Genomic DNA, 13,599 nt, shown 5'->3' with positions numbered 1-13,599 from the left:
AAATACCAACATTATTAAAGAACTGATTGGCACCACCTAGTTAGAGAAGCAGAGTGGCCTAATGGATTGAGCATGGGCCTGGGAGTCAGAAGGAACTGAGTTCTAATACTCATTCTGTTGTTTCTTTTTTTGTTTGTTAAGTGCTTACTATCTGTCCAACACCATTCTAAGTGTTGGGTAGATACAAGTTGATTGGGTTGGACACAGTCGCTGTTCCGCATGGGCTTCTCAGTCTAAGTAGGAGGGAGAATAGGAGAACTGAGGCACAGAGAAATTAAGCGACTTGCCCAAGATCACAGAGAAAGCAGTTGGCAGAGTTGGGAAAAGAACCCAAGTCTTCTGTCTCCCAGGCCCGTGCTCTTTCCACTAGGCCATGCTGCTACTTCTTGTCACTTGTCTGCTGTGTGACCCTGGGCAAGTCACTTCACATCTCTGTGCCTCAAAAGGAATCTGAGGCAAAGTGACTTATGGTTATAATAATAATAATAATGTTGGTATTTGTTAAGCGCTAACTATGTGCCAAGCACTGTTCTAAGCGCTGGGGTAGACACAGGGGAATCAGGTTGTCCCATGTGGGGCTCACAGTCTTAATCCCCATTTTACAGATGAGGTAACTGAGGCACCAAGAAGTTAAATGACTTGCCCAAAGTCACACAGCTGACAAGTGGCCGAGCTGGGATTCGAACCCATGACCTCTGACTCCAAAGCCCGTGCTCTTTCCACGGAGCCACGCTGCTTCTCTATATTCTTTATACAATAGCCAAGCAGTAGAGCCGGAATTAGAACTCAAGTCTTCTGACTCCTGGGCCTGTGTTCTTTCTACCAGACCACAATGCTTTCAGAAGTAACCCGCTTTTCTCCCCCTCCCATCTTATGGCTGGAGCTGGGGAGGCAGGGCTGTTGGACTCTGACTGTTCCTTGCCTGTTCCCTACCCCTCTGCTCCAGGGCAGAAAAAAAACAGAAATGTAACTCACTGGGCTGGACCGGATTCCTGATCTTCAGCTGCTTCAGAACTGACACCTGGAAATCCTGAGGAGGTAGAGGAAATCGGTCTGCAGATGGCCAGGTGCTCCCGCCTCTCATTCATTCATTCATTCCTTCATTCAATCGTATTTTTTGAGCGCTTACTGTGCGCAGAGCTCTGTGCTAAGAGCTTGGAAAGTACAATTCGGCAACAGATCGACAACTCTCGACACTGGATCCCTCCGTGTCGCGGCCGCCCGGTCCGCCCCCTGCCTCCCCTACTGCAGCCGCCCACAGCGGCCCCTCACCTTGCTCCAGCTCCTGTATTGCAGGCGGATGCTGCAGTTGAGGGTGACCGTGGATCGGGCGGGCATCAGGTCCTTCCAGAAGAGAAAGCTGAATCTCTTGTTAGGCCCCATGGGGGACCCAGGGGACAGCAGGCTGACCCAGGGACTCTTGGCCATGCCCAGCTGGATCAGGGTCCAGCTGTTGGGGCCCGGCTCCAAGTCCAGTGTGCACTCCTGCAGCTGCAGGTTCATCTCCTTGCCTGCTGGTGACACCTTCACCTAGGGATAATAATAATAATAATGGTATTTAAGCACTTACTATGTGCCAGTCACTGTTCTAAGTGCTCAGGTAGGTACAGGGTAATCGGGTTGTCCCACGTGAGACTCACAGTCTTCAGCCCCATTTTACAGATGAGATACCTGAGACCCAGAGAATTTAAGCAACTTGCCCAAGTTCACACAGAAGACAAGTGCCAGAACCGGAATTAGAACTTCAGCCTCTGACTCCCGAGCCCATGCTCTTTCCACTAAGCCACGCTGCTTCTTGATAATACTATCGGATTACTATCCGACAGAATATCACTCTCCCCACCTTCAAAGTGTTATTGAAAGTATATCTCCTCCAAGAGGCCTTCCCTGACTAAGCCCTCATTTTCTCTTCTCCCACTCCTTTCCTCATCTCCCTGATTTGCTCCCTTTATTCATCTCTCCCTCAGCCCGACAGCACTTACATACATATATGTAATTTATTTTTTTGTATTAATGCCTGTCTCCCCTTCTAGACTGTAAACTTCTTGTGGGTAGGGAACATGTCTAACAACTCTGTTATATTAAACTCTCCCAAGTGCTTAGTACAGTGCTCTGCACACAGTAAGTGCTCAATAAATAGGATTGATTGATGAGGACTCATGCCTAGGTGACACTGTAGGAGAGAAAAGAAGGTGGGAGAACATAAGAGATTAGTCAGGGAGGCTTCCTGGAGGAGATGTAATTTTCGTAAGGTTCTGAAGGTGGGGAGAGTGGGAGATTGCTCATATATAAAGGGGGAAGGAGTTTCAGGCCAAAGGCAGGATGTAGGAAAGGGGTCTGTAGTGAAATAGGATTGAGGTACAGTGAATAGGCTGGTATTAGAAAAGCAAGGGTGCAGTTTGTGTTGTAGTGAGAGAGGAGTGAAGATGAAGGTGGGAGATGTGACACAATATCACAGAGTAGATGGATAAATGAAAAGAATAATATAATCCCAGGGCAGCAACACCAGACCCAAGTCAGAGTGATTGCCTCAGAAAACTAACTGGCAGAGCAGAGGAATAGGAGAATAAAACAGGCAAGGCCAGAAGGTAGGAGGTGGGTTTGGAGGGGTAGGACCTTAGATACATCTCCATTTCCAGATCCTCCCACCTTCTTCCAGGACCCCAGCAACCTGACAGGCCCAGGGAAGGTTAGGGTTAGTCTGCTCGTGCTCTTCAGCCCTAGGAGAGGAGGCTTCATAAAGGGAGATGCTCACCGATTGTTCTCACAGGAAATGGACAGACTGTGGCAACAGAGTTTGGTTTGACTTAAAAAAATAACTTTCTGACTGGAAGGGGAAAGAAAACCCTGGGTCTGGTCCTGGAGGGAGGTTGTGGAGTCTCCAATCCTGGAGACTCCAGTAATATAAATTAATATTAATGTCTATCTCCCCTCAAGACTGTAAACTCGTTTTGGGCGGGGAATGTCTGTTATTGTAATGTACTCTCCCAAGCGCTTAGTAAGTGCTTTGCACACAGTAAGCACTCAAATATGATTGACTGAATAAATGTCTTTGAAATAAAAATAGCCTACCTGTTGCCCTGGATTGTGTCAGTGAGGCCTGCTAGATTAGAAGCTCCTTGAGGGCAGGGATGGTGTCTATTGCACTGTACACCCCCAAGTGCTTAATACAGTGCTCTATCCACAGTAAGGGTGCAATAAATACCATTGATTGAGTGGGGGTAGCAGAAATTGGGAAGCCAGAGATTCCACCAGTGAAAGGGCAGAACAACTAAGTCATAAATTGAGAATTAAAACAACACTTGGGAGGGGCAGAGTAAACTTTAACAGTAAACAGAGAAGAGACCCAGCCCTAGGTGAAGGTCAACAAACCACAGATTCCCTTCTTCCTCTTGGGGAAAGCAAACCAAAGTGGGACTCCCCTCGGGGGCGTGGGCTAATGGGTGGGCTTTCAGTCAGTTAATCACATTTGTCGAGAGTTTACTGTGTGCAGAGCACTGAACTAAGCACTTGGGAGAGTACAATATAACTAATACCTGTGACTCAAAGGCAGTGGGTTAGGCATTGTTCCTCCCAGCTCCAGGATTCTCCAATCCAGATCCCCTCTCCCTCACCTTTCTGAGAAATAAAGATGCCTGTTGCCCGGGGAGCAAGGGGAACCTGGATCCAGAGAGGGGCAGTGGCTGGCCTAAAATCACATGGCATGGGTGAATTTGAAATTATAAGGAAATTCTTGGGATTCCTGGATTAGGATTTTAATAATAATAATGTTGGTATTTGTTAAGGGCTTACTATGTGCAGAGCACTGTTCTAAGCACTGGGGTAGATATAGGGTAATCAGGTTGTCCCACGTGAGGCTCACAGTTAATCCCCATTTTACAGATGAGGTAACTGAGGCACAGAGAAGTTAAGTGACTTGCCCACAGTCACACAGCTGACAAGTGGCAGAGCCGGGAGTCGAACCCATAACCTCTGACTCTGAAGCCCAGGCTCTTTCCACTGCACCACGATTTTAGACATACGTGTGTGTGTGTAAACGAGAGAGAAAGGGAGAAAGAGAGGGAGAGTTTACAGTCCTTCTAGACTGTAAGCTTGCTGTGACCAGGGAAAATGTCTACTGTTAAATTGTATTCGCCCAAGTGGTAAAGTATAATACTTTGCACGTAGTAAGAGCTCAGTAAATACCATTGATTGATTGACTGACTGAGCGAGAGAGAGAAATTCACAACCATGGGCAGGGCAGCCCTTACCTGAACGTAAATCATTTGACCTGGCTCAATGGACGTGAGGAGTTCTTTGAAGTCTGGGCTGTGGTATAGGTCCATTTGGAAGGAGAGGTCATCAGGGTTCATGCACTGGACAGGCACCTAATAATAACAATGGTATTTATTAATAATAAGGCACGACAAGTTTCCTAGGTGCCAAGCACCGGGCTAAGTGCTTGGAATGGTTATAGGACAAATAGATCAGACAGTCTCTGCCCCATTTGAGGGTCACAGTTTTAAAGGGTGGGAAAGGGAATAATGTTGGTATTTGTTAAGCGCTTACTATGTGCAGAGCACTGTTCTAAGCACTGGGGTAGACACAAGGGAATCAGGTTGTCCCACGTGGGGCTCACAGTCTTCATCCTATTTTACAGATGAGGTAACTGAGGCACAGAGAAGTGAAGTGACTTGCCCACAGTCACACAACTGACAAATGGCAGAGCTGGGATTCAAACCCATGACCTCTGACTCCAAAGCCCGTGCCCTTTCCACTGAGCCACGGAAGCTACCATTCCCTTTTTATCGATGAGGAAATTCGTCACAGAGAGGGTAAGTGATTTGTTTAAGGCTATATAGCAGGGCAGTGGAAGAGCTGGGGTTAGAACCCGGGTCTCTTGACTCTCAGCCCCATACCCTATCCACTACACCTTGCTACCTTCTCAAGGGATACCTTCTCACCTCTCTATCATCCAGGGAGGGCCTGGGCCTAGAGGTTGGCAAGACCCAATCTAAGGCTGGACAAGTCAGCATCTAAGTCAACAGGGCTACAGCTGAGCCCACAGGCACTCGGGGGTGGGAAGAAAGGGCAAGGGAAGAGGGAAGGAAAGGTGGGAGACAGGCCCACATCCCCCGCTGCTCACCACCAGGGGCTCTGGGTCCAAGGTCAAGGTCACCACCACCTGTAGGAGGCAGAAATCGAGCAGTTAAGAGCTTGCTGGGGAGGGACCCGTCAAGGCTGGGCAGGTTTGGGTGAGACCTCTTTCCGACGGGGGAACTGGACCTGAGGAGACCAAGGAGGCCCAGCCAGGCATGGATGGGGACCCAGGAGTTTGTCTGACCAGCAGAGGCTATGAACAGCAGCCCCTGGGTAAACTGGCAGCCGATCCCCGCCTGACCTGGTCACGGCCTCGCGATGAGGCTCCCGGGGATGGGGGTGTGTGCTTGTGGGTAGCGAGAGGAAGGGGGCGGGGTGTTTCCATCTGCCTGCCTCCAGTACCACCTGTGTTTTCAGTTCCACAGCCCCGGCACCCGCCCCTCCACGCACCACCTCCCATCTCTCCCCTTTGACAGCCCTCCCTCATGCCGGGCTCAAGGGAGGGGCCCTATGGAAGCCCCAGCTTGGGGTGGGGTTCACGGGGCCTGTTGAAGCTGATTGGGAAGGGATAGGCTTGAGGTGGCAGGTGAGGATGGGGCCTTGCAGAACTCAAACACTTTTTATCGTGAGACGGAAGCCAAGGGCTTGGGATTTCTGGGGAGCCCTGGGGGCGCCGAGGAGGAGAAAACTGGTTGGATGGGTGCCACCGGCTCGCCCTCTCCTGCCCAGGATGGCAGGCTTGGGGCATCCCTGCTTTACCGCAGCTGCCTTACCTCGTTCTTGAGCAGGAGGGAGTCCTCCACCTGCATGGCGCACTCAGACGAGGACCTGCGCAGGGAGAAGTGGCTGGTGTCCTCCTGCGCCTGGCAGCCGGGCATTTTCCGGAAGGAGATGTCTGATACCGGGCATTGCAAGGCCTGTGGGAGGACAGCCCAAGATCACTGCCTGGGACAGGTCTGGGGCACTGGCCTGTGTACATCAGGCCAGGAACTTGCTTTGGGGCCCTCAAGGCCCCTTGCCTATACAGCCAAAGGAAGGAATTTATTATCCCAAGCAACACCTCTCTGATCTCCCATCCTCCTGTCTCTCCCGACTCCAGTCTAATCTTCATTCCGCTGCCTGGATCATCTTTCTGCAGAAATGCTCTGGGCATGTCACTCCCCTCCTCAAAAACCTCCTCTGGTTGCCTATCAACCTTCATATGAAACAAAAACTCCTCACTCTTGGCTTCAAAGCTCTCCATCACCTGGCCCCCTCCTACCTCACCTCCCTTCTCTCCTTCTACAACCCACCCTGTACACCCCGCTCCTCTGCCCCTAACCTCCTCACGGTGCCTCGTTCTCGCCTGTCCTGCCGTCGACCCCTCGTCCACGTCCTACCGCTGACCTGGAATGCCCTCCCTCCTCACATCCTCCAAACTCTCTTCCCCTCTTCAAAAGCCCTACTGAGAGCTCACCTCCTCCAGGAGGTTTTTCCAGACTTAGCCCTCCATTTCCCTCTGCCCCTCCTCCCCATCCCCCCATTCCCTCTCTCTGTTCTTCCCCTTCCCCTCCCCACAGCACTTGTGCACAGTTCTCTTCTCCTCATATTTGTATATATTATTTATTACTCTATTTTATTAAAGATGTGTATATATCTATGATTCTATTTATCTTGATGGTATTGACGGCTGACTACTTGTTTTGTTTTGTTGTCTGTCTGCCCCATTTAGACTGTGAGCCCATCGTTGGGCAGGGATTGTCTCTATCTGTTGCCGAACTGTACATTCCAAGCGCTTAGTACAGTGCTCTGCACATAGTAAGTGCTCAATAAATGATTGAATGAATTGAATGAATGAATGAACACCACCCACTGATTGGATCATTGTGTGGGGAGGAGGAGAGGGTCTAATCTCACTCCCTCATCCCCTAGCCAGCGAAGTCCTCTCGATGGAGATGATTGAGGGGGTGTCACATGACTCATCTCCCTGATAGACCAGTTAGAACTCATTTTCTTTGGGGCATTCAAGTCATTTTCAAATTCTCGGAGAAACCTAGTATGGTTTCTGCTGGTAAGGACCCAGCTTTAGGCTGCTGTGAAGTCCCTGTCTCCTCCACCTCTTAGAAACTGACTTTGCTTGCCACTTCCATCATCTAATGCCAGTGTGGTTTTTTTAATGGTATTTATTAAACGCTTACTTTGTGCCAGACATAGTACTAAACACTGAGGTAGATTCAAGCTAATCAGGTTGGATACAGTCTATGTCCCACATGGGGCTCAAAGTCTTAATCCCTATTTTACAACTGAGGGAACTGAGGCACAGAGAAGTGAAATGATTTGCCCCAAAGTCATACAGCAGACAAGTAGCGAAGGAGACATTAGAACCCAGGTTCTTCTGACTCTCAGGCCACACTACTTCTCATTTCGTGGCTTAATGGAAAGAGCACAGTCTTGGGAGTCAGAGGTCATGGGTTCTAATTCTGGCTCTGCCACTAATCAGCTGTATGACTTTGGGCAAGTCACTTCACTTCTCTGTGCCTCAGTTACCTCATCTGTAAAATAGGGATTAAGACTGTGAGGCCCACGTGGGACAACCTGATTACCTTGTGTCTATCTCAGTGCTTAGAACAGTGCTTGACACATAGTAAACACTTAAATATCATATTATTATTTATAAAAAATGTATGGCCATTGATGAGGCCAGAGGGCTGGGACCCTTGCCGAACCAGTAGCCGGTGTCTGGGCCCGCCCCTTCTCTGCCTCCTCCTGCCCTCAGAGAGCTGTCCCGGGCCCAGACTCCTGGCTCCTCACCATTAGAACCTGCTTATCCAGCACGATCTCCATGAAGTTCCCAGAGCACTCGGCTTTGAGCACATCTGTCAGCATCTGCCGGGCACAGCTTCGCTTGGTCAGGATCACTTCTGGGGTAGTTGGCATCTTAGTGCTTAGGCCTGGGGTGAAGGTGGAGAGAGAGGGAGGGGAGAGCCAGAGATTCAGGGCCCAGCTCTGAACTGTCCTTCCCTAGGGGAGGAGGGGTCAAACCTAAGCAGAATGAAGTTCAAGGGGTCAGGACCCTCCGTGAAGGGGGTTGGGGATGTTCTCTGGGGGTCATGGATAAGGAGCAGCTGAGTGGTGCTGAGGGGTGCATCACAGGAGGTGACAGTGAGAGCCATAGCTGAAGGAATGGAGTGAACCCTCGCCCCACGTGCACACCCTCCCTCCAACGGCAGACTCTGGGGAGCTAGCAGGGGACTGGAGAATGTGGGGCATGGGGTTGTGCAAAGAGCTTGGGGATAACAAAGTTGTAGATCCTCTGTGTTAGTTGGAGGACAGTGTCAGGCAGAGTGGCTTTAACAGCTGGGCAGAAGAGTAGCTTTCCCCGCTGTTTATCTGCTCACACCCACCCCTCCCCATTCTTTGTGGTGCCTGCTGCCACCCTGGAATAGCCCCCAGCCAGAGGTAGGGGCTTGTGTCACTACTGGGGCCAAAAAAGGGCCACCTTGGCCTAGGGGCACCCCACTGGGCTTCCTGTGTCCCAAACCAGCAGCAGAGGCTTAATCTGCCCCAGAAATGGAGCATCTCAAAGGATAGGGGACAGAGCAAAGCAAGTGGCTCAGGGGTTCCTCATCCCCAGCCTCTTTTGGGGGTGCAGGTCACCCGCGGGGGGTTGGGAAGGGAAAAGGGAGGGTCCCGAGGCAGGATCAGCTTACCGCATCTGGGGAAGCTGAGGGTCACCTGGCTGGAGGGTGGAATCTCAGTGTAGGAGGCGATGAGGCTGGCGTTCAGCTTCAGGGCCTCTTGCAGCAGCCCTTCCTGGGTGTTGGGGAGGGCGAAGCCGGAGACCTTCATTTCAGGAAACACCTTGACGAAGTAAACTCCTGTGGACTGTAGAGACAAGAGATCCACCGATAGACAGAAGGACCAACCAACAGAGGGAGATGAAAGAAGAGACAGAAATTCAGAGAAAGAGGGAGGAAGTGGGGAAGGAGAGAAGCAGAGGAAAAAGAACTGCACATCTAGAGGAGGAGTGGCTCCCCGGTAGCCTGGAGTTCAAGCCTCTTCCTTCCTCTAAGCCCTCAAAGGATCCAAATGCTTCCTCCTAGCTCCCTCTCCCCCTTACCTTGCCCACCTCCTTCTCCTCTCCACCAGCCACAGCAGAATCAGAAAGCCACCAACCCCTTGCCCACACCCTCCTTCCTGACTGGAACTCCCTCTCGCTTCAGATCCAGAAGACCACTGCTCTCCCCCATCTTCAAACCCTACTCAAAAAAAGCTTTACATCTTCCCACCCCATTCTGTCCCTCCTACTACTGACTCCTCAACTATTCATGCCTCCTAAATGCAGCCGGTTACATTTAGAAACCTATCATCATACTCTATTTCTTTTCCTATCTGAAATGCATTTAAGTGTCCTGTCTCCCCAATGGATTGTCAGGTCTCCTAGGGCAGGGATTATGCCTATTAACGTTATTGTACTCTCCCAAGTGCTTAGTAGAGTGCTTTGCCCATAGAAGGTCAGGACCAGGGTCCACTTTCCACCTGCATATTCCGCCTCCACCCCCCCCCCCCACTCCCAAGTGCTTAGAACAGTGCTCTGCATAAAGTAAATGTCATTTTTGTTGCTATCATTAATAATAATAATAATAATAATGATAATGTTGGTATTTGTTAAACGTTTACTATGTGCCAAGCACTGTTCTAAGCGCTGGGGTAGATACATTATTACTATTACTGCTATTTCTTTCTCCTGAATTCATACTAGTGTTAGTTGCCATCGGTTTTTACGAGATGTTCTTCCCATTGACGCTGTTTAGTGCCATTGTTCTTGTCTGTCCGTCTCCCCCGATTAGACTGTAAGCCCGTCAAACGGCAGGGACTGTCTCTATCTGTTGCTGACTTGTTCATCCCAAGCGCTTAGTACAGTGCTCTGCACATAGTAAGCGCTCAATAAATACTATTGAATGAATACTAGTGATTGATTTTAGCCCTTGGTAGTGTGACTCTAAGTGGTAACAAATACCCTTGTCATTACTATTATTATTATGGGTTGATTGTTTGACTCCTTTCCATCAGCTTTAAAACACTCAATCGCTTTGCCCCCTCCTACCCCTCCTCACGACAGCCCAGCCCACACACTTCTTTCCTCTAATGCCAACCTTTTCACTCTACCTCAATCTCATCCATCTTGCTGCTGACCTCTCACCCACATCCTGCTTTGGGCTTGGAGTGCCCTCCCTCTTCACATCCTGCAGGCAATTCTTCTCCCTGCCCCTGCTTCAGAGCCTTACTGAAGACACATCTCCGAAAGGCTTTCCCTGACTAAACCCTCATTTCCTCTTTCCCCACTCCTTTCCGCCTTGTCCTGATTTGCTCCCTTAATTCAGCTCTTCCTCAGCCCCACAGCATTTATGTGCATATCGTAATTTATTTATTCATATTAACGTCTGTCTCCCCCTCTAGACCGTAAGCTCACTCTGAGGGGGGAACGTATCTGCCAAATCTGTTACATTGTTATAATTGTACTTTCTCAGTTAGTACAGTGCTCTGCACACACTAAGTGCTCAATAAATACTATTGATTAATTGATTCATGTCTGTTTCCCCCTTGAGACTGTAAGCTCATTATCGGCAGGGAATATGTCCTCTAATTCTGTTGTATTGTTCTCGCCCAAGCACTTAGTACAGTGCTTTGCACACGGTCAGTGCTCAATATATCGACTGTTTGATTGAACTGTGCTGATGATCACTCACCCATTAAGGAGGCCCATTTAGCCAGCCGAGAGGGGTCAAAGGGAGTCTTACTCTAGGTGTCCTCATGGGGAGAGCAAACAGGGAAGGAAAGAGAGGTGGGTAGCCTGCTGGTAATTGGATGGATTAGGCTCAGCTGACTATCCGCAGGGGTGGGGGAGAGTGGAGGGGAGCAGAGGGGAGGGGGGCTTACCCAGATCTTCACTTGGAGGGCATCGATGGCCCAGGTCACGCTCTGCTGACTCTGCAGAATCAGGATGGTCTCCTCCCCTTGCACCGTGTTCCCCTCCTGACAGGTCAGGTCCAGCTTCACTTCCACCGTCTGAGCACTGCAAGGCATCCCATCCATCATTAGATACCGGCAGGGATGGCGGGGGGATGGGGGCCTGGAGGAGAGAGGCCATCTGAGGGAGACAGGGCACTGGCTCTCCCACTTGCCCAGGACAGGTCCACTGGAAATCCAGGGGTCAAGAGCAGGCAGAAGTAGCTGGCCCTGAAGCGTTCTTGGGGTTTAGTTGGGGGCAGTGAAATTTTTCCGATTGAAGTCATGCTATCTTCTTTTGGAGGGGCAGAAGGGAGAAAGAGTGAAGAGGAAGTGGAGATGGTGCTCAGGTGTCGATTGTATTAAAGAGAACGGAGCTTAGCAGGACTGACAGCAATTGACAGTGTCCTGGTCCTGGTTCAGTTGGGAGATGGTGCCAGAAAAACATAGAAAAACTCTAGCCCGGATCCCGATTCTTGAGCTAATCCTGGTTCCACCCCATCTCAAGACTCCCCAGCCTCAGCAAGGCCTAATGGATATAGCCTGGGCCTGTATGGGGACCTGTATTCTAATTCCAGCTCCACCATGTGTCTGCTCTGTGACCCTGGGTAACTCACTTAACTTCACTGTGCCTCAGTTACCTCATCTGTAAAATGGGGATTAAGACCGTGAGACCCATGTGGGACCTGATTATTTTGTTTTTACCTCAGTGCTTAGTACAGTGCTTGACACATAGTAAACATTTAAAAAGTAGTGCTTAACATCTTCTTCTTATCATTTTTAAATAATAATAATAATGACATTTGTTAAGCGCTTACTATCCGTCAAGCACTATTCTAAGCACTGGGGTAGAAACAAGTCAATCAGGAGGGAAAACAGGTATTGAATTCCCATTTTGCAGATGAGGGAACTCAGGCCCTGAGAAGTTAAGTGACTTGCCCAAGGTCACACAGCAGGCAAGTGGCAGAGGAGGGATTAATAATAATAATGTTGGTATTTGGTAAGTGCTTACTATGTGCCGAGCACTGTTCTAAGCGCTGGGGTAGACATAGGGGAATCAGGTTGTCCCACGTGGGGCTCACAGTCTTAATCCCCATTTTACAGATGAGGGAACTGAGGCACAGAGAAGTTAAGTGACTTGCCCACAGTCACACAGCCGACAAGTGGCAGATCTGGGATTCGAACTCATGAGTCCTGATTCCAGGGCCCGTGCTCATTCCACTGAGCCACGCTGCTTCCCCTGGTCCTCTGACTCCCAGGCCTGTGTTCTATCCATTAGACCACACTGCTTCTCAACATTGCACAATCCCAGTATAAATCCAATATCATCACCACCACTCCCCCCCCCCCGCCCCAGCCTTGACTGGGCACCTGCTGTGGGCACTCTACTGGTGCAGGACACTCTACTGGGTGCAGGGCACTGCTCCTGGGCCCTTAGGAACTCACACTGTTTTGATCCTTCCTTCTCTTCCAGGTAAACACTAAACCATACAGAGTAACTGTTAATGTAGGTAGACTAGACTGTAAGCACACTGTGGGCAGGGAATGTGTCTGTTGTGTTGTACTCTCCCAAGCACTTAGTACAGTGCTCTGCACACAGTAAGTGCTCAATAAATACAACTGATGGATTGATAGAATATTCATATTCATGTGTGATGTTATAATAGATAACATTAAGACTAGCAACACTCTCCCAAAATGTTGGCTCATCCTCTGTTGTCCAGATCATCTTCAACAGTATTTATTGAGCACTTTCTATGTATAGAGCACTGTACCGAGTTCTAGGGAGAGTACAATACAGCAGCGATGGTAGACATGTTTCCTGCCCACAATATTACAGTCTAGAGAAGGTCTAAAATCGACCAAAATCTCAAACCCTCACACTACCAGTTCCATGTATTGAGGCCTTTAGATTGATTGAAGGGGTTGGGGGAGAAGGGACGAGGGAAAGAGAGGTGGGGGGTTCTCAGGGAAAGAGAGAGAGTGGGGATGGGGATTTGGAGGGAAGCCGGCCTTCTGCCTCCCAGGAAACCTTGGAGAAGCGCTGTGGAGGAGGCAAGCTGCCTGATCCTGGTGGCACAGGAAGGGTGGATGAGGGATCTGAAGAAGGCACCCACGAGGGTCCCTGAAGGAGGCCGAGCCTTCCTGCCCACTCACCTGGTCGTGGGGTCCTGCCGCACCCTTAGGATGTGAGCCTCCTTCCCAACCAGCCCACTGTGGAAACTGCAACTTCGCACCTCTGAGGCCCTGGCCTCCCACTCCATGTAGCTCCCCGCGTTGAAGTTGGCTTGTGGGTTGCATTCCTCTGGCCGCTCAGGAGCTGGGCAATGCAGAGCAGGATAGGGGAGTGTCATGGGGGGGTTCTCCCCCACCCCCCACCTATCAGACCTGCTCCCGCCTCGGCCCGTCTGACTCAGCTGAGGGATCATGGCTTGCTGGGAGAAGGTTCCCCCATCCCTTCCAGGCCCTCTTCCTGGTCCTCCTTCTCTGTATTACCTCCACTCTTCCTTTCCTATCCCCCCCACCACAAAC

General features: G+C 50.2%; 1 protein-coding gene across 2 annotated transcripts in view; it reads right to left on the bottom strand.

The window, feature by feature from the left end:
* Positions 1-13,599, bottom strand: part of ENG (endoglin) — a 46,163-nt gene that overhangs the window by 3,400 nt on the left and 29,164 nt on the right. For both annotated transcript variants that reach the window (XM_029062083.2, XM_029062084.2), the window contains exons 5-13: positions 13,225-13,387; positions 10,999-11,134; positions 8,769-8,943; positions 7,870-8,009; positions 5,853-5,996; positions 5,126-5,164; positions 4,251-4,367; positions 1,273-1,530; positions 976-1,030 (exon numbers count right to left, since the gene is read on the bottom strand). In XM_029062083.2, coding sequence (XP_028917916.1) covers positions 976-1,030; positions 1,273-1,530; positions 4,251-4,367; positions 5,126-5,164; positions 5,853-5,996; positions 7,870-8,009; positions 8,769-8,943; positions 10,999-11,134; positions 13,225-13,387 — 1,227 coding nt within the window. The remainder of the gene's footprint in view (positions 1-975; positions 1,031-1,272; positions 1,531-4,250; positions 4,368-5,125; positions 5,165-5,852; positions 5,997-7,869; positions 8,010-8,768; positions 8,944-10,998; positions 11,135-13,224; positions 13,388-13,599) is intronic.

The sequence above is a fragment of the Ornithorhynchus anatinus genome, chromosome 4 (genome assembly GCF_004115215.2).
Source record: "Ornithorhynchus anatinus isolate Pmale09 chromosome 4, mOrnAna1.pri.v4, whole genome shotgun sequence".
NCBI classification, from domain to species: domain Eukaryota; kingdom Metazoa; phylum Chordata; class Mammalia; order Monotremata; family Ornithorhynchidae; genus Ornithorhynchus; species Ornithorhynchus anatinus.
The sequence above is the reverse complement of the archived record's forward strand: the minus strand, read 5'-3'. Positions and strand labels throughout refer to the sequence as shown.